General features: G+C 33.2%; 1 protein-coding gene across 1 annotated transcript; it reads right to left on the bottom strand.

Annotated features, from left to right (window-relative positions):
• Window positions 1-1,075: 1,075 nt before the first annotated feature.
• Window positions 1,076-8,449, bottom strand: LOC142221345 (uncharacterized). The gene is made up of 4 exons (XM_075291057.1): window positions 8,396-8,449; window positions 4,517-4,683; window positions 1,251-3,205; window positions 1,076-1,110 (listed from the first exon to the last, which is right to left on the bottom strand). The coding sequence occupies exons 1-4, from the start codon at window positions 8,447-8,449 to the stop codon at window positions 1,076-1,078; spliced, it is 2,211 nt and encodes a 736-aa protein (XP_075147172.1).
• Between the last annotated feature and the right edge of the window lie 12,361 nt (window positions 8,450-20,810).

The raw sequence follows: 20,810 nt of genomic DNA, 5'->3' as shown, positions 1-20,810 counted from the left end.
CATTTCATAGTTTCTTGTAATTTCCCCAGAAAAACTTCGTTGTTCTCGTTTCCTCCGATGTGTAGTCACTATATCTCCCCAGGACAGAAGAAGGAAGGTGGTATATAAGTACTTTCTGTTATATCAGTATTTGTGATCTGTCGATATATTTATTTTTATTGTGGTTACGTTTTACGACTTTTCGCTGGAATGCATTTCATCACTTCTATACTCGATGTTCTTTTATGCATTTAAGTTTAAGCATAGCTCAAGCAAGTCATGCAGCAACAATCCATCCATCTAGCCATCCAGGCCAACCAATCAACCATACATTCATTTCATCGTCGTCCATTCTCTCTCAGCTATGGTGGTGGTGGTGGGGGTAATCATGCCATGTAAGCAATGCCAGAGACTTGCACTCAAGGAAAATCGTTGGTATTGTGCTACAGACAGCGGTGCCAACTTTGACGATTTTTCGTCATTTTGACGATTTTTTTTTTTTTTTTTTTTATTTATATAATTTGTACTTTATTGTATCTTTCATACTTCTTGTAGCCTCAGCGCCATAATGGCATTACAGAGGCAATTGACAACATTAGTTTAATACATTAAATTCACTTATTAGTTAAAAGAACGACAAAAAAGAAAAAATTATATATGTACATTTGTGTTTTACAACATTAATTATTATGTCTTTTATGTAAATATGTGCAAACTTTCCTTGTTTGTAAACTACATGCAAATTTAAATAAAGTTTCTCAAATTATTTGAAATAAATTCTTTGCATTTCTTCTTAAATTGTGAAACTGTATTTACTAATTTAACTTCATTTGGTAATTCGTTGTACATAACTCCTCCAATATAATCAATCCTCTGTTTGGTTTTCTCTAAACGACAGCGTGCTACTCTTAAATTCAATTGATTTCTTGTATTGAAATTCATTTGATTTCTTTTAAATTCAATAGTGTGATGACCAACATTGTTTAGGGTTTTATATATAAATGTTAAAACTTGATATGTATATATCGCATTTATTGGAAAAACATTTTTTGCAACATCCATGTACAATCGACTTGTCGAAAAGTTCCGAGGCAAGTTATAAACAATCTTCAATGCTCTGTTCTGTAAGCTCTGAAGAGATTTTAAAGCATTGCAGTTTTTATTAGCAGCATATACAGCCACCATATACCTTATTTGCGACTCAATTAGAGAGTGATATATAACCAATTTCGTCTTCTGATCCAGTTTCCATCTAAGTTTATATAATATACCAAGTGCAGGCGCTATTTTTCCTTTTATCTCATTGATATGTAGGTCCCATGACATGTTACTTTGTAGTGTAATACCCAAATACTTAACTACGTGACTCTCCTTTATGTCAGTACCATCTATATTCACTATGAAATCATGGTTCAAAGTCGAAGAATGGGGACGGAAACGAATCAGCTGTGTTTTAGCTGGATTAAGAACCAATCCATTCAATCTTACAAACTCGAGTAACATCGCAACATCTCTTTCTACGCGTGCCCTCAAAACTGTGTCATATTTGTATGGATAAAATAAACAAAAATCATCCGCAAACATGAAAAGTTTGCCTTCCAATCCCAAGTTACCCAAATCATTCAAATAGAGCGAGAATAGTAAAGGACCAAGTCCACTACCTTGTGGTATTCCATATAAAACAGGACCAACAAAACTTCTACTTTTCCCCAGCTGGACAAACTGTTTCCTATTTTCGAAGTAACTTTTGAATAAATTCAACTCTGATCCACGTATACCATAATATTCCAATTTACTTTGCATTATATTGTGATCAACTAAATCAAAAGCTTTCGTAAAATCAAAAAATAGTCCTGCAACACCACTAAATCCAGTATCTAGGCTATTACATATAAATTGCACTACATTCAATGCAGCATCATTCACACCACATCCTTTCCTAAACCCGTACTGAAATTTGTACATGAATTGATTCTCCGTAATATAGCTCGAAAGCCGATCAAATAGTATTTTCTCAAATATTTTATCAACAGACGAGAGAATCGATATTGGCCTAAAATTCTCTATATTGCGTGCATTAGTCTTCTTTGGTATAGGTATTATCTTGTGCATCTTCAGACAACCTGGATACTCCGAAGTATTAATAATCTTATTAATCATTTCTTTTATAGCAGGAGCAACCTCATCGACACATCTTTTTAAAAATTTCGGCGAGATATTATCGCTCCCAGAGCATTTATTCACATTCATCCCAATAATCACATCTTTGACAGTTTCTAATTCAACATTCTGTAGACGAAAATCTACCCTACTACGCGTAAGCGTACCAAAAAAGTTGATTGAATCATCTTGTCGTCTGACTATTTGACCTTTCATGTTGCTCAAGGATGAAATAAAGTACCCATTGAATTCATTTGCCTTTTGTTGAACCAAAGTTTCTTCTTCATCCAAGCCAAATAAATTCGGAGCGTTACCACTCTTTCTACCCATTGCTTCATTAATGAATCGCCAAGATTTCCTTGGATCGTCCCTTATCTTGTCTAAAGCCATTTTGTAATAATTACTCCTGCAGAATTTTATTGAGAAACGTATGATTCTGCTTATTCTTCTCAGCTGTTCATTTATATCTCCTTTCCTGCAATCCTTCCGTCTTCTCTTCAATAATTTCTCTTTCAAATGAATAAGTTTCTTCAGATCCTCATTGATCCAGGGGGATATATCAAAACGAATATCTTCCTTAGCCTTCAACACAACAGTCGATTTACATATAGCATTCTCCATAGTCCTTATAACATTATCTGCAATACCAGTAGATGTATATGGTAAAAAATTCTCCGGCAAATTCTTCTTCAATACGTCCTTAGCCTTGCTAAAATCGCAATAAGATCTAAAGGACTCTTTAGTCCTCTCTGGTATGACTTGCATCTCCATTTTGCAAAAGATCATATTATGATCAGATAAACTGCATTCTACTGAGTCTATAAAAAGTCGTTCTGAGAAATTACTAAATACATGATCAATACATGTTCCAGAATCTGGTCTAGTCACTAGTTTATGAGCAATTTTACAATCGTAATTTTGAAGCAAAGACAGCAAGTCAACTTTACATGGGTTCTGAATCAAATCAATATTGGCATCACCGACTACTACAAGAGCGTTGCGAGCGTAATCATTAAGTATGTTATCTAGCATATACATGAAGGTGTTGGAATTACATTTCTGTGATCTATAAAAAGATGCGATCATTAAAGGCCGGCTGTTGATAGTAAATTTGGCCTCTGACGATTTGACGACGATTTTAAACAACGTTGTTATGAGATGAAGATTTTTTAAAATACTCGACTCAAGTGTTTCCTTTTAAGGGTTTTTATGTCGAATTGACGATTTTTCAAAGTGATGTAGTTATAAGTTGACGATATTCATAAGTTGTAATGCAAACAAGTTATTTTGGAAAGAAAATGTAGGTTTATATTACAAAATTTTAACTAAAATATTTTGATAATTGCAACATTATACACATACGTTAATAATTTTTGTCAAATTGAAAAACAAAAATATTAAAAATAAAAAAAATTTCCCTGTTGTTTAACAAAATTTTATATTTTAGCAAAAAAAATTGGAATTAAAACTTTGTTAAAACGTCTTTAACACTATATGAAGTAGAGGTGTGCGCGTGACTCCAAATTCTCGTGATTCGCGCATGAATCACGTGAGTCGTGAACAAAACCCAAACAACTCTCGTGAATGTGCGTGAATGGGACTAAAATAAATATGTCGTGCGTGATAAATAAAGTCGGTTCGTGAATGTGCGTGAATAAAATTTCTGCAAAATCACATTCACGAAAAAAAATTAATTCTTATTCGTGTGGTCATTAAAATTAATTTAGTTGTCGAACTATATTTTATTTTTAAATTTTGTTACCTTTTCACACTCCCAGTTAGAAAATGTCGTGAGTCTCGTGAATCACGTGAATTGTCGTGAATCGTGCGTGAGTGTGAGTCCTTAAAAGTAGTTCGTGCGTGAGCGTGCGTGAGTACAGGTTTTCATTTCGTGAATGTGCGTGAGCGTGATTGGCTACCACACGTATCGTATGGCATAACAATTTAACAAAAAGCTATCACAAAAGTTTAACTGGACAGTATGTATGGCTTTTAAGGACACAACAAAAAAAAATGACTCTAATTTGTCATCGCTTGGAGAAAGTTGTGCAACGGTAGCACTGGAAAAGTGCTCACCCTATATAGGTGAGTACTTTTTCATTTCGCCTGAAAGTATGCAAAGAAAATATTCTGTAATAGGTAAAAGTCCTTAACTGTCAATTGCAAGGAGTCATTTTCTAATAATTAGACACAAAAAAGATCTAATTTGCACAAATGTAATTTCACAGTTGTATAAAACAACTGATAGAAATGTATGTAATTTCCACTTTTGGGAAATTAATATGCCAATTTTCATTGCGAATGCAAATTTTTAAAAATTCTCAATGGTTACATTTTCACTGATAATTAAAGGATAACTCTATCAGTCACAGCCTACGTTTCCGCAGAGGGATTTAAACCGTTCAATGCTATTGCCCAATTTAATCTCCAAACCGATAGAATTTTTGTTGCAGCATATAAGCATTGAGCATCTATGTTATTGAAAGTAGATTGCACAGCATTTTGATTTCCAGACCTTTGTTCAATGGTCCTCTCATTAAATAACTGCCAGGATAAAGGTACTTTGCAGTTGAAATTACTTCAAATTCAATTTAATGAAATTTTTAATTGAAAAAATTTGGAGATTCTTAGTGTTAATTTTAAGTATTTGCTATTCGCTAAATGTATTTTGTCCCCACCCATTTAAAGATTTGAATCATTTTTTCTTTCTGGCTGTAAACTCATCCAAACTAGCCAAGGATGCATCTTAACATTTTTGCCAAAAATCATTAAAAACAAAAGAACATTTCGCAAAAGGGTAATAAAAACTGCACAAATTTACGCAAATTTCTACAATTTATATGTGCATTTGCTGCTGCCACCACTGTGGATGGTGCCTGGTGCCTGCGTATTCTTACGTACGTTCTGTTATTCTCATTTTACGATTTACGATTCTTTTGGAAACTCTCTATTCATTGTTCTTTTTTTTTTGGCTTTTGTTTTGATATATTAAAAAGTTTTGCTTTCAAGGATTTCATTTTAATTTTGAAAATAGGAAATATTAGTTTTTGGCTTATGTAACTGCAATCTGCCCCAAGAATGCTTTGAGTTTTGGGGTGTCATGGACGTATAGTAAAATGGAAAACTGGGAAAAGAAGAATGTATCTCAATCTTTCTGTTATTCAATTGATTTAGTTCTATAACTATTTGATTAAAGAAAATTAAATTACTGAGATTGTAGAGTAGAGTTACATTAAGAAATTGATTTGAAAGCATTATGACATAACATTGGAGACATTTAGAACAAGCAAAGTATTCAAATTGCATTGAAATTGATTAAAATATGATTCAGAGTTGACTTTCAAATTCATCAAAAATATTATAATAACATAAACAAGTATATACGGCCGTAAGTTCGGCCAGGCCGAATCTTATGTACCCTCCACACTCTACTAAAGGCTGTCATCCACAATCGAATTACTTGGGTTGCGATAACACTTGCCGATGGCAAGGTATCGTACAACTTTTTAACACTGTAACAGTCCATAACACTGTAAGTTAGTCCATAAGGGGTATATATTAAACAAAAAAAAAGGCCGATTAAACACGTATATAATTCAGTTTGACAAAATTTTCTATAGAAATAAAATTTTGACAAAATTTTCTATAGAAATAAAAACTTGACAAAATTTTCTATAGAAATAAAATGTTGACAAAATTTTCTATGGAAGTAAAATGTTGACAAAATTTTCTATAGCAATAAAATTTTGACAAAATTTTCTATAGAAATAAAATGTTGACAAAATTTTCTATAGAAATAAAATGTTGACAAAATGTTCTATAGAAATAAAATGTTGACAAAATTGTCTATAGAAATAAAATGTTGACAAAATTTTCTACAGAAATAAATTTTTTACAAAATTTTCTATAGAAATAAAATTTTGACAAAATTTTCTATGGAAATAAAATGTTTACAAACATTGCTATAGAAATAAACTTTTTACAAAACTTTCTATAGAAATGAAATTTTGACAAAACTTTCTATAGTAATAAAATTTGACAATTTTTACATGGCTGTTAGAGGCCATATACTAACGAAATGTACCAAATTTCAACCGCATCGGATGACTTTTGCTCCTCCAAGAGGCTCCGGAGGTCAAATCTGGGGATCGGTTTATATGGGAGCTATATATAATTATGGACCGATATGGACCAATTTTTGCATGGTTGTTAGAGATCATATACTAACACCACGTACTAAATTTCAATTGGATCGGATGAATTTTGCTCATCCAAGAGGCTCCAGAGTTCAAATCTGGGGATCGGTTTATATGGGAGCTATATATAATTATGGACCGATATGGACCAATTTTTGCATGCTTGTTAGAGACCGTATACTAACATCAGGTACCCAATTTCAAACGGATCGGATGAATTTTGCCCCTCCAAGAGGCTCCGGAGGTCAAATCTGTGGATCGGTTTATATGCGAGCTATATATAATTATGGACCGATATGGACCAGTTTTTGCATGGTTGTTAGAGACCATATACTAACACCACGTACCAAATTTCAATCGGGTAGGATGAAGTTTGCTCCTCCAAGAGGTTCCGGAGGTCAAATCTGGGGATCGGTTTATATGGGAGCTATATATATTTATGGACCGATATGGACCAATTTTTGCATGGTTGTTAGAGACCGTATACTAACATCAGGTACCAAATTTCAACCGGATCGGATGAATTTTGCCCGTCCAAGAGGCTCCGGAGGTCAAATCTGGGGATCGGTTTATATGGGGGCTATATATAATTATGGACCGATATGGACCAATTTTTGCATGGTTGTTAGAGACCGTATACTTAGACCACGTACCAAATTTCAACCGGATCGGATGAATTTTGCTGCTCCGGAAGGCTCCGCAAGCCAAATTTGGGGATCGGTTTATATGGGGGCTATACGTAAACGTGGGCCGATATGGCCCATTTTCAATACCATCCGACCTACATCAATAACAACTACTTGTGCCAAGTTTCAAGTCGAAAGCTAGTTTCGTTCGGAAGTTAGCGTGATTTCCACAGACGGACGGACAGCCGGACAGACGGACGGACGGACGGACATGCTTAGATCGACTCAGAATTTCACCACGACCCAGAACATATATACTTTATGGGGTCTTAGAGCAATATTTCGATGTGTTACAAACGGAATGACAAAGTTAATATACCCCCATCCTATGGTGGAGGGTATAAAAATATGATGCAAAATGATTTATTCATTGACTTAAAATTAAAATAATTCAACTAATTTTTTAATAAGAAAAAATCAATAAAAGTAAAATATATCAATTATGTTTTTAATTGGATCAATTAATTTTTTATTTGATGTTGGTGATTGATACTATTTATATTTCTGTGATAGAAGAAATTTGAATTGAAAATATATTGGATGGACGACGAAAAATATGAATTTAGTCCTCAATGTATTTGAAAAATATCCATAATCAAAATTGTACAATATTTACATCGAAAATATATTTAAAAAATTACAATAAAAAGTAGACACATCCAATCTTATAAATTTTAATAGAGATTCTGTCGAAATTGTACAACGCGATTTGTCAGGAATTGTATCCGTGAGCTAATACCATGGGTGAATGGGAACCTAAAACAATAATGATTTGTAAGGAAAATTTCTTGAAGATGAGAAGAAGAAGACCATATGACAATGATGTAGCAGAGAGATTGAAAAGATTTAGCGGCGAGCAAGAGAACATTTGTCCATTGTGAGCATGAAATTGAATTTAGTCAAAAGACGGTGAAAATGATAGAAAATTTTCGAATTCGTCTCGAATTGGCATTTCTTTCAATGTACTCACCAATTCTGGTCCCCAGCAAATGTTTTCTGTAAATTTTTATATCTATTAATTATTGAAATTAGCTTTTAAATTTTAACTTCTTACATTCCAACTTAAATGTTGTGGGTTTTGTTCCATTAATTTGTGAATAAAACACACACACACACTCATCTTCATTAATAATTTTAATCTAGAATTTTATTAATTTAATGTAAGCACATGCTCTTATGTTGTATGTCGATAGCTAAAGCATTTAATGGCCACTGGTGCATGGCTTCTTCAACATCTTCTTAGAGGTCTATGCGAACAAAAACAACAACGAAAAAATCAACTCAACAAAAACTACAGTAAAGTAGTAAAATTTAGAAATTTCATTTCGCGAAAGTCATAAAAGAATATGTCGTACTTTTATGACAATTTCGCACAATAAGGAATGCCAAAGTTACAGATGATGATGACGACAACGATGCAGCTGCCATTCTTTAGAGTTTACCTTTTGTTCTTTTTGCGTATTTGCATTTTCGGTGAAAATGCTGAGTTGCATGTTTTTTTTTTCTAGTCGTTTTGCTTTGTCAATAAGGAATTTAATTTTAAGTTATTTTTCATTGCTTCCGTATTGGGGGATTATAATATTTTTGACAAATGTGTAAAGCGAAATTTTCCACTAGAAGGCTATGACTAAATATGCGGAAATAGATTTTTTAAATTTATAAAGACTTTCATAATATGTTGTAAATTTTTTTGAAAGAGTTTTGAATGAAATAGGGAAATCGGGGTGATTTTTAAAGAGTTATAGGAAATTTAAAAAAAAAATAAAATTCTGAATAGTACGGTCCATATATGTTAATATAATTTTTGAAGATTATTTCATGCAAACGATGACCACGACTGCGCCTCAAATGGATTTTGAGGCTTGTTGCAATTTTGGCATGCAACATTTCTGTCTCACGAATAAATGCTTCAATTTTGTCTTCTAATGCGTCAATTGAATCGAGTTTATCTGTACAGACATGAGTTTTAAGATAGCCATACAAAAAATCGCACGATCTAGGCGGCCAGAACGTGAAATAAAATGTTCACCGAACTCGCCTCTCAATAATTACATTGTTTGAGCGAAAAAGTACTTTTCAATAAATTTCAACAGTTGGTAGAATTCATGGTACTTCATAAATTTTCTGTAGATAAATAAAAATAAAATTTTGACAAAATTTTCTATAGAAATAAATTTTTGACCAAATTTTCATCAGAAATAAAATTGTAGTCAATTTTACAACTTTTCGATTTTGGTATTTTGACCATTTTTGTCGAAATCAGAAAAACATTTATATGGGAGCTATATCTAAATCTGATCCGATTCCAACCAAATTTGGCGCGCACAGCTACAATGCTAACTATACTCCCTGTGCAAAATTTCAACTAAATCGGAGTAAAAAATTGGCCTCTGTGGCCATATGAGTGTAAATCGGGCGAAAGCTATATATGGGAGCTATATCTAAATCTGAACCGATAGTGCAAAATTTCAACCAAATTGGGCCAAAATTCTGGCTTCTAGGCCCATATTAGTCCATATCGGGCGAAAGATATATATGGGAGCTATATCTAAATCTGAACCGATTTCAATCAAATTTGGCACACATGACTATAATACTAATTGTACTCCTAGTGCAAAATTTCAACCAAATTGGGCCAAAACTCTGGCTTCTGGGGCCATACAAGTGCATACCGGGCGAAAGATATATATGGGAGCTATATCTAAATCTGAACCGATTTCTTCCAAAATCAATAGGGTTCTATTCTGACCCAAATTAGGAACATGTGCCAAATTTGAAGGCGATTGGACTTAAATTGCGACCTAGACTTTGATCACAAAAATGTGTTCACAGACAGACGGATGGACGGACGGACGGACGGACAGACAGACATGGTTATATCGACTCAGGGAAACACCCTGAGCATTATTGCCAAAGACACCATATGTCTACCTCGTCTCCTTCTGGGTGTTACAAACATATTCACTAACTTATAATACCCTGTTCCACAGTGTGGCGCTGGGTATAATTATGACAAAATTTTCTATATATATATAAAATTTTGACAAAATTTTCTATAGAAATAAATTTTTGACCAAATTTTCATCAGAAATAAAATTTTTACGGAATGTTCTATAGAAATAAAATTTTGACGGAATTTTCTATAGAAATAACAATTTTACAAAATTTCCTGTAGAAATAAATTTTTGACAAAATTTTCTATAGAAATAAAATGTTCACAAATTTTCTATAGAAATCAAATTTTGAAAAAATTTTCTACCGAAATAAAAGTTTGACAACATTTTCTATAGAAATAAATTTTTGATAAAATTTTCTATAGATATAAAATTTTGACAAAATTTTCAATAGAAACAACATTTTTGACAAAATATTCTATAGAAATTAAATTTTGACAACATTTTTCTTAGAAATAAAATTTTGACAAAATTTTCTATAGAAATAAAATGAAATAATATAAAAATAAAAAAAATTCGCGCATGAACTTGTCTGTTTTGCCAAATTTGTAAAAGACAATTATCAAGACTTTCTCAAAATATTAAAATATTTTGTCAAAACTATTTTACCATAAATCTGATATCGGCTCAAAAATGTCTACACAAAAGGTACTAAATCATTCGCGGGGGTACTACGGTACTGACCAGGGTGAAAAAATATTGAAAAAGGTACTATAGTACTGCATTTTCCATCCCTGTGTGGCGCCGTCTTGTTGAAATCACGTGTCATGCAAGGCAACCTCTTGCATTTTGGGCAAAAACAAAATTGGGTATCATCACAAGGTAGAGCTCAGCATTCACACCCAGCAAAAAAAATTGGAAGTTCTTCTAAAGGCACAACTTTAAAAGCACTTCCAAAAATGGGCTACCAAAGATGTTCTTTATTTTAACTGCACAGGAAGTTCATTTGTGTCAATTTTTTTTATAACTCGCTTTTTACATAGTTTTAATGGGAAATTTAAAATTTTATTGTTTCAAATACGTTAAAAACAGATTAAGAATTAAAAAAATAGTGCAAATTATTTAAATTTTGCCGAAAGAAATGTTAAATCCTTTTTAGAAAAATTGCGAATTTTTCAATATATGTCAAACTATACAGACAAGCTTTTTAAAAAATTTTAATAATTATTTATTCGTCAAAATAGCACAAAATTTTTTAAATCACATCCAAAACACTGGATTCGCATCACACCTTAAGAAGTGATGCAAATTCAGTGCAACCGCTGTTGAAATGATGGACATCCGTCCTATGAAAAGCCCATGTTAAATTCATCGCTTCTGCGTCAATTTTGCACCACTTCCGGATCCAAAAAGAACATTTTCACTACTTTTTTGGCGACGCTTTTTTGCTGGGCAGTTGTTACGATTGAAAAAATACGGTACGGCCACCACACTAAACTGTGATTTTTTCTGGATGCATTGGTAGCTTTTGCAATGCTTCTGGCTGATCTTCCAATTTCAGTTCTTTTTAGAAATAACTCTGGAACATATCCACAAAACGGAAATATGAGAAATGTTCCTATAAGTTAGCAAATTTTTGTATCCCTAGTAGATCCAAGGTCCAACCCATGGGTGTTAAAAGTCACACCGAGGGTAAGATATTTTTTTTTGCTATTATATCCTCAATTATCCACTAATTTTCATGATCTGCTTGGCATATGTATATATAACTGATATATTATTATTTGTCATTAAGTAAATTGCATATGAAAATAGAATTTTAATAAATAAATTGATTTGTTTAATATTCAATATTGGTACTTGTATTGCCTGTATACCTCTTTACTGCTTTTCGAGGTAAAATACTCACAAATTGGCTCATTGTCAGATGATCATTACTGATTGTGTAATCTTTGTTGCATTATTAGAACAATATATTTGTTGTATTAAATAACTATTGTTTCTAAGCTTTATGGATATAGAATTAAAACAAAAATAGAAATTTATGGAAAAAGAATCGATTAAAAAAATCATGCAAATTATGACAAAACGTTTGAGTATATTTTTTAGTGACTGGACTAGAAGAGACTGGAAATTATAAATGATTTGATTTATTTGAAATTTATCTAAGCTTACGATACACTATGTCCTGAGATACTCCAATATTTGAACGTGTCACTTAAAAATAAGTTTTCCCAAAGCCTAGAAAATAGGATCGTGTGTTTTATTAAAAAAAAAACGCTAATTTCGTACCAGTATACCTGGTATGTGTGTGATGAGCTCGCATGGGGACAAATCCATCGTATTTTCATACGATGTATTCTACTTTATTAGTTCGTATACTAATTCGTACAGAAATTCGATTATTATTTAACAAAAATTAATGTAAAATTTATTTTAAATAAAATTTTCGTAAAAACCATCCAATTTATTTTTGTCGCTGTGCCCATTACATTATAAAATTAATGTCCTTATTATGATCATAACTTTGCCTAGTAACTATTAAATCATCAAATACAAAGTCTTAATCAGTGCTTTAGAATTATCTTATATTTTACATAGACTTTTCTAATCAATGTAGGGACAGTGGTGGGTTTTTTATGAATATGTCTCCCAAACTAATTAAGCAGTATTTGTATGCTATACACGTTTCCCAAATAATTATAAGAAATTATGTGAATTGAGTCATTCAATAAAAAGTTATGACAATCAATTCATTACATTTGATATGATAGAATTATACATAGTTTTTTTATCTTTGGTCGTAAGCAATATAACCCCCCATTAAACAGGGGTGCGTATAAGTTATATTATTTAAATAATATAACGTATACGACATACATGACCCCCTGTTAGGAGAGAAGATAAATTAAGAGAATATTTTTTGTTTTATTTTGATTACTTTAATGCCATTATTAAAGTACACAATTTATATCCGTAAGCAAACTTGCCAAAATCTCATCTACAAATATGAAGAAAAACATAAAACTTTCCTTAAGAGCAGTAAATAAAAAATAATCTTAAAATTTCTAGCTAAATTTCCCCTTCCAAACTTTCTACTCAAATAACCCCATAAAGATTATGAAATTTATTAAAATTATTAACTTAAGTGAAAGACTTAAGTTTATATAACATATTCCAAAGAACATTTTATCATGGTTCATCTGTGTACGAAAAAGAAGATGAAGAAGAAGAAGAGTTATAATAAAACTTAACATAAGAACTACAACTTAATACTCCCGATCAAGAACACAAAAAACATATATCATAAGATGCATTTAAAACTCGTAAACTTGTGTTAAGCACTTTTCTTGAGTTTTTAAGGAATCATGACGAACTTGGTCATGAGCTCAGAGATACACTCAAGACAAGTGATGTTGAGCTGGTTGCTAGTTCCTCAGCTTGCAAGCATTATGTTTTGTATATTTTGTCATTTAGATTTTATAACTTCACATTTCACACGAAGGAACATCAGGGAAATTCCCTATTTCCTTGTGATATTGTCACTGACTGACACATGGATGGCAGCTGTAAAACATTTACAACCGATTTTAACTAAATAATGACAATACAAACAATAGCAAAAGTATTTGATAGTGACAAGAGGGGAATGTCTAGAGAGTATGGAAAATTCTTATTTAGTATAAAGATTACATAAAAATTCGTATGTTTTTTTTTTTTTTTTCAAACTAATATTCAACAATATCAAATGAAGTTATAAAACTCAATGAGCAGACTATAAGGATAATAAAACGAAATTGCCAAATTAACAAAGAGCAAGGCATGATAACATACGAAAAAATGACATAGATGCAATAAAATTAAAAAAAAAAACAAAAATATTAAAAAACAAGTAAGTAAAGTAGAAAGTCGGGCGGGGCCGACTATATCATACCCTAAACCACCATTACAGAATTAGTAATCATAAGCATTTGTGGGGTAACATATAGGTCTGGGAGATAAACCGCAGTTGCATCTTTAAGAAAATTAAGGGGTACATGTCTATGGGTGCTTTGTGTCAATCTGACTATAGCTCATAGTCAATGTTGCCAAGGAATATGTTCGGTTTACCCTACAAGGACAAAAAAAGTTTCCTACTTTCCCATACATTCCCAAACAATTTTCCCTACTATATTTTTCGTTAAATTTCAAAAATTTTACAAAACAAAAATGGTTCTAAGTACTTTATTATCTTAAAACATGAATATGCAACGTATATAACTTGGAATATAAATTTGTACTACCACAACGGTTGCCACAGTTAGTAGAATTCTATAGAAATTAGTAACCTTTTTTGTTAAATCTCTATAAAAATAAAATTTTGGAAAGAGTTTCTATAAACAAATTTTTGTGAAAAATTTTTCTATAGAAATAAAATGTTGAGAAAAAATTCCACAGAAATAAAATTTTGAGAAAATTTTTTATAGAAATAATATTTTGAAAAAAATTTCTATAGAAACACAATTTTGACAAAATTTTCTACAGGAATAAAGTTTACCACACATTATTAAAGATCAAGCCTTGTCGGCTTCTAATTTCCTCCTCTAGAGCCACCAAATTGTAAAAATTATTACAAATTGTGTTGAGTGAAAATGTCCTACATTATGGGCCTACGTCCCTACAAGACGCTAAATATTAGAAAACCCCTACATATAGGGAATTCCCCCTAATTCTAGCAACACTGGCTGTGTTGATATTGCACCTACGGAGTTAGTATGCCACTAATATTGAGCCCATTATTAAAAAAGAGAAAATCGTTAAATTAGTGTGGGTAATAAATACAAATTTGTAAAAATCGAGCAATATTCTTATATAAGAGCTACAAGTACGTATAAGTACGACCGGCTAGTACATCAAAATTTGAAATTTGAGTAACATTGGTTAATAAATAAGAGTACTATGGTCAAATTTGGGAAAATCGAGCGATGCATATATATGGAAGCTATATCTAAATCTGAACCAATTTGCATAATATTTTGCGGGTTTGATTATTACCACAAAAGGTTACCTTGTGCAAGATTTGAGTACGATCAGTTAAGAAATGTGGCCTGTATGGTCAAACATAAGGTTATTAGGGGCGAATTTTTCAAAATCGGGTGATACATAAATGGGAGCTATATCTATATCTGAACCGATTTCGATGAAATTTTGCACATACCATTAGTACTACAAAGGACTGAATCAAGCCAACTTTGAGTAAGATCGGTTAATAAATAAGGTTTATATGGCCAAATTTGGGAAAATCGGGCTATACATATATATGGGAGCTATATCTAAATCTGAACCGATTTCGATGATTTTTTGCACATATAGTAAGTGCTATAGAAGACTACATTTAGCCAAATTTGGGTAAGATCGGTTGATAAATAAGGGTTTTATGGCCAAATTTAGAAAAATCGGGTTGTACATATATATGGGAGCTATAGCTAAATCTGAACCGATTTCGATGATTTTTTGCACATATAGTTAGTGCTATAGAAGATTACATTTAGCCAAATTTGAGTAAGATCGGATGATAAATAAAGGTTTTGTGGCCAAATTTGGGAAAATCGGGCGATACATATATATGAGAGCTATATCTAAATCTGAACCGATTTGGATGAAATTTTGCAGACTTGAAGGGCGATGGAAAAGATTGACTTTTGCCAAATTTGGTGACGATCCGTTTGAAAAAACGCGCAACGTGACCCCATTTGTCGAAATCGGGCGACACATATATATGGGAGCTATATCTAAATTTGATCCGATTTCTTCCAAATTCAATAGCGTTCGTCCCTGTGCCAAAAAAACTCCCTGTACCAAATTTCATCAAAATCGGTTAATAATTGCGACCGGAATCCTGTGAACAACAAATACATGGACAGACGGACACCAAGCGCTAGATCGACTCAGGAGGTGATTCTGAGTCGATCGGTTTATATTTTATGGGGTCTAAAATCAATATTTCTGGTAGGCACATTTTTTGGCCGATCAAACTTATTATACCCTGACCACTATGTGGTTTAGGGTATAAAAATACGAAAGTCTATATAACAAATAAACAGGGTTAGTTGGGCTGAATGTTAGGTACTCTGGAGGTAGTTTTTTTTATCAATGATTCCAGTTTTCATCCCGTGATAAGAGAATTTCATTTGTACAACCAATTTCGTAGCCATAACCCTCTATATGATGTAAGAGTAACATTCATTATCTTCGCAAATGACTATTGTCGAAATTTCAGCCAGATCCGACTGATACTTTTGTTTGTATCGCCGTTGGAATCGGGAGTTTTCACTGATTCTGGAAAATGAAAATTGAACAAGACTTTGTACAGTAAATCTTCTCTTCTCTTCTCTTCTCTTCTCTTCTCTTCTCTTCTCTTCTCTTCTCTTCTCTTCTCTTCTCTTCTCTTCTCTTCTCTTCTCTTCTCTTCTCTTCTCTTCTCTTCTCTTCTCTTCTCTTCTCTTCTCTTCTCTTCTCTTCTCTTCTCTTCTCTTCTCTTCTCTTCTCTTCTCTTCTCTTCTCTTCTCTTCTCTTCTCTTCTCTTCTCTTCTCTTTTCTTCTCTTCTCTTCTCAAAATCTTCTAAACCAAGTTACAATGTAGTTCCACGTAGTTCAATGTAGAGCAACACGATCATAGTTTTGTCAGTCCATCTATTGAAATTAAGAGATCACATGGGAGACCTTTTCAGAGCCACCAAGGTTCCTTAAAAGCAACTCGAGGGAGATTTTGTGTTGTTACGGGACACGCCACGAAGAAACATGGATCCACTCGCACTAACCTGACACAAAAGTTAGGAACATTGTAAACTCATTTAGATCCTAAAATCCATTGTGATAAAACAGGTGGTGATCTTCTCTGTTATCAATGAGTTCTGACCGATTATATTTGCCAAACATATCATTCTTAAAGCCGAGACCGAACAGCACGCCCAATTAAATGTGAATACGTAATACCTCAGCCACATTACTCACTACATGAAGAGCAGAAGTACACAGACAGTTGAATGTTAGAGTTGATGGCTTAACAATTCCGAGAATAAACTACCAAAAGATTCTAGTGGTCACATTTAATAGCCATCTGTGGTAAGCTCGGTGGTATAAATAAGGTTCTCAAGTCCTTTGGCGGCAGCACTTGGAGTGCAGGCATAGAAATCTTGTTGACTACCTATAAGGCAATTAGCCGATCAGTGGTAAACTTTGCAGCACCAGTGTGGATATCTCGGTAATTATGGATGCAGATATACTAGAATGCTGTCAAAAGAGTATCTCCTGGATTTTTACAGGAGCGATCGCCATCTTGGGGATAGATAACCACCACCCAGGAATGTAAGGATTTTCACATCCGGCGTTACAAAAGAGAGCTTCTGTAGCTGAAGCGGTGATAAGTTACAAGGATAATCCTGGCCTCCGAGTCCGTCCCTGGTCCATAGTATCGGTGGAAAGAGACTTTCCATGGCAGAGGTTTTGGTCCAACTAAGATCAGGCAAGTGCACACAATTCCTCTTTATCAGCGATTGATGCCAACATAGCTGACGTATTTAATGAGGGGCCATTGCAGTCATATTATCCTTTTTCCAGGCTAGGTTAGGTTAGGTATAGTGACTGCCGGATATTTCAGGCCCGCTTAGACTATTCAGTCCCTTGTGATACCACATTGGTAAATTTCTCTCTTATCAATGAGAGCTGCCTGTTTCTAGATTTAGCTCAACGACAAGGGACTTCCCTTTTACAGCCGAGCCCGAACGGCGTTCCACATTGCGATGAAACCAGCTTTGAAAGACTCAAAAATGTCACCAGCATTACTGAGAGGGAATAATCCACCTCTGAAAAACTTATCCCTAAAGGAAGGTCAAAATCTGTGGATCCAATAAACTTTTCTTTTTGAGTGTGGATACAAGCTAATATACCATTAGCTCAACATAAAAATGAATGATAATATTGTGGAATTATATTGATCGAAACCCTTCTATTAGCATAAGGTATTTTAAGATTTTACTAGCGATCAAATTTTAATCGTTTGATTTTGGTTTCAATATTTTCATAGTTGTCTATCGAACCCTATTGTCAAATCGACCTATATCTCTATATTTTATAAATGTCCTTTTTATTATTCTCCATTTGTCCTATATTTTAAATCTCATTACATCCTTAAGTTGATGTTATATCACATTGAACACAAAAGAAAAGTCTCCCTCACCAAAATTATAACAAGTTTTGCTTCAATTTATGTTTGAAAGGACATAAATTCTAGTTTAATCTCTGCCACCACAAATATCCTTGGACAGTGTTAATCGTTGCACTTTGCTGCTCTTTCAAATCTCATTAATAATAATAATAACAAGTAGAAGAAGAAGAAGTAGTAGAAGAACTTTGACAAATATTTACCCTAAGGATAGTAAAGCAAGTGCACAACAATGTCTTCTCATGCCAAGACAATTGAACGATAAATACACGATAATCATTGTTTGTGTGGCAAGCAGAGAATGAAGCCGCCGAGTCGCGCCGCCGATTTCAGTCGCCGCCGACCATTTTTTGCCAGTCAACGCCGCCGCCGAATATGTCGACTCATCTCGACTCAATTTTAGCCGCCAATTAATCAAAAATGTCGATTTAAATCAGAAAAATTTATATATATTTGACGTATTTTTTTCAAAATTTTGAACACAACCAATCATATTTAAGCTGCTATAATAATTTAGCAAAAATTTAGCTCATAAAATTTGAACGAAATGTAAATTTGTTTGTAAGATAGGTTGTACAACTAATCTCATTATCATTCGATTAACTTCAAATTGATTTTGTAATGGATAATTGTCCGCCGCCGAGTGAACAAATTTATATCGGCTCAGCCATCAAGCCGCCGCCGCTGGAGGCAAAAATTTAGTGTCCGCCGCCGCCGACAAAAATGGGTCGGCTTCATTCTCTGGTGGCAAGAGAATGAGTTTAAATGGGTGTGCATGTGTGTGTCCGTATTTGGCTAACAAGTGAGAATGAAGTATGAGCCAGTGTTTATTTAGCTGGTGGCAAAATTGTGTTTGACTTATGTTGGTTCGAAGGTTTTAAGTTGGGTCGAAAAATCATCGTTACGAAAATATTTATGAGTGAAGATTTAAATATAACTGGAAACATTTTGGCTGTTATTTTAGGTTATTTTAGGTTGGGAAAGTCTTTGACAAAACCTGGGCGAAAATAATTGTTGTGGTTAATTGTGCATATATCTTCAAAGAGAGAATGAAGGAAGAACCACCGACTACTACTATAACACAATACATTGCTCTATGTGGGCCATTAGTCTACACTAAAAAAATATTGTCATTAGTCTGACACAAAGATTTTCTGCTTGACCAGCACTAGATGAACTTTTCAATGAAGCTGTTGTGTCCTGAGAGTCAGTATATTAGACTTATATTTTGTATGTTATGAAAATCCTGCATTTTAATTATAAGATCTTGTCTTGTTGTGCATGCAAATATTAAGTATAAATAAATAAAAAAAATACAAACACGAAAGAAAACTGTATAGAACTAAGGTTAATTTGTCCTCAAAAAATAGATTTATTGAAAACGTCCTTAAATTCGATGACTTTTTGTAGAAGTAGGAGATGTCCTTCAATACATTATTTTAAAGAAGTCCTTTACTTCAAACATTGCATGAAGTCAAGTTTGAATTTGGAACTTGAATTTGTGGTTAACACGTTTATGAAAAAACAAAAGGAAAGTGACCTGGTCTTAAATGTATCCTTAGTACAATTTTCCGCTTCTTTGACTCGAAATCAATACCAAAATCCTTACCTATTTTTTGGTGTTAATTTTTTTTATCGACCCACCCTAATGATGTGTGTGCACATTCGTGTATATGTGTGCGTGTGAGAGATCGTTTATGTTATAATTTATTGTCCTTATTGTGGTCACATACATTGACAATAATATGGTATGGATTCTCTACTATTGCTGGGCTTGCGGCAATTTTAGATAGCCAGCATATGGGTACATTGCTTATTAGAGGAGCTAATTATCTTTAAAGGCAGTAATTACTAATGTCGAATTTTGTCGTAAAATTTTTCTTTTCCTTCTTCGTTGGAAAAGGCATGAAGTTTTCGGAATGTTGTGAAGGTATTAAAAATGTATGTGGTGATTTTTTTTTGAGCAATGATACTCTTTACGCTTGTAGATACATAGGTCGAAATTACAAAAAAAAAAACAAGTAAGGAAAGTCTAAAGTCGGGCGGGGCCGACTATTATATACCCTTCACCCCTATGTAGGCCAAAATTTGTGTTACCATCTCAACTACTTCACATTTGCTGGAAGCTATATAAAGGAGACAATTTTTTAACTTCTACAAAATCTCTGGAATTAAAATTTAAATTTAAAATTTAACGCTATCCAGTTAATTGGAGGAAACTTCCATTGAAAATGGGTCTAAAATGTGTAACAGTCTACCATATTTCCCCCACTCTGGTGTACGTATATATGGGAGCTATATATAATCTGAACCTGATTTTGACTAAATTTGACATGTACCACTGTGGTATCACAATAGACTGAATAGTCTAAGTGAGCCTGATACATCGGGCTGCCACATAACCCAACCATAGTTAGAATAATAATTCTGCTATCTATGCGAAATTTCAAGTAAATGAGAGTATAACTTTGACCCCCCTGGTCATATGAGTGCAAATCGGACGGAAGATATATATGGGAGCCATATCTAAATCTGAACCGATTTCAACCAAATTTGGCACAATTACCGATACTACTAAATGTACTCCTTGTGCGAAATATGAAGTAAATCACGGCAAAACCCTGGATTTTGAGGCCATATAAGTTCAAATCGGACGAAAGATATATATGGGAGCTATAGCTAAATCTGAATC

The sequence above is a fragment of the Haematobia irritans genome, chromosome 1 (genome assembly GCF_050003625.1).
Source record: "Haematobia irritans isolate KBUSLIRL chromosome 1, ASM5000362v1, whole genome shotgun sequence".
NCBI lineage: Eukaryota > Metazoa > Arthropoda > Insecta > Diptera > Muscidae > Haematobia > Haematobia irritans.
Note: the sequence above shows the minus strand (reverse complement) of the source record. Positions and strands in the feature narration are given on the sequence as shown.

Bases quoted from the DNA above. Each gene is read 5' to 3' on its own strand.
- LOC142221345 (XM_075291057.1), bottom strand. From the start codon at position 8,449: ATGGCAGCTGCATCGTTGTCGTCATCATCATCTGTAACTTTGGCATTC. The intron at 4,684-8,395 runs GTGCGAAATTGT...TTATCCTGGCAG, and splicing joins TAACTTTGGCATTCCTTATT to TTATTTAATGAGAGGACCAT. The intron at 3,206-4,516 runs GTAGGCTGTGAC...ATCTTTTTATAG, and splicing joins TTAAATCCCTCTGCGGAAAC to ATCACAGAAATGTAATTCCA.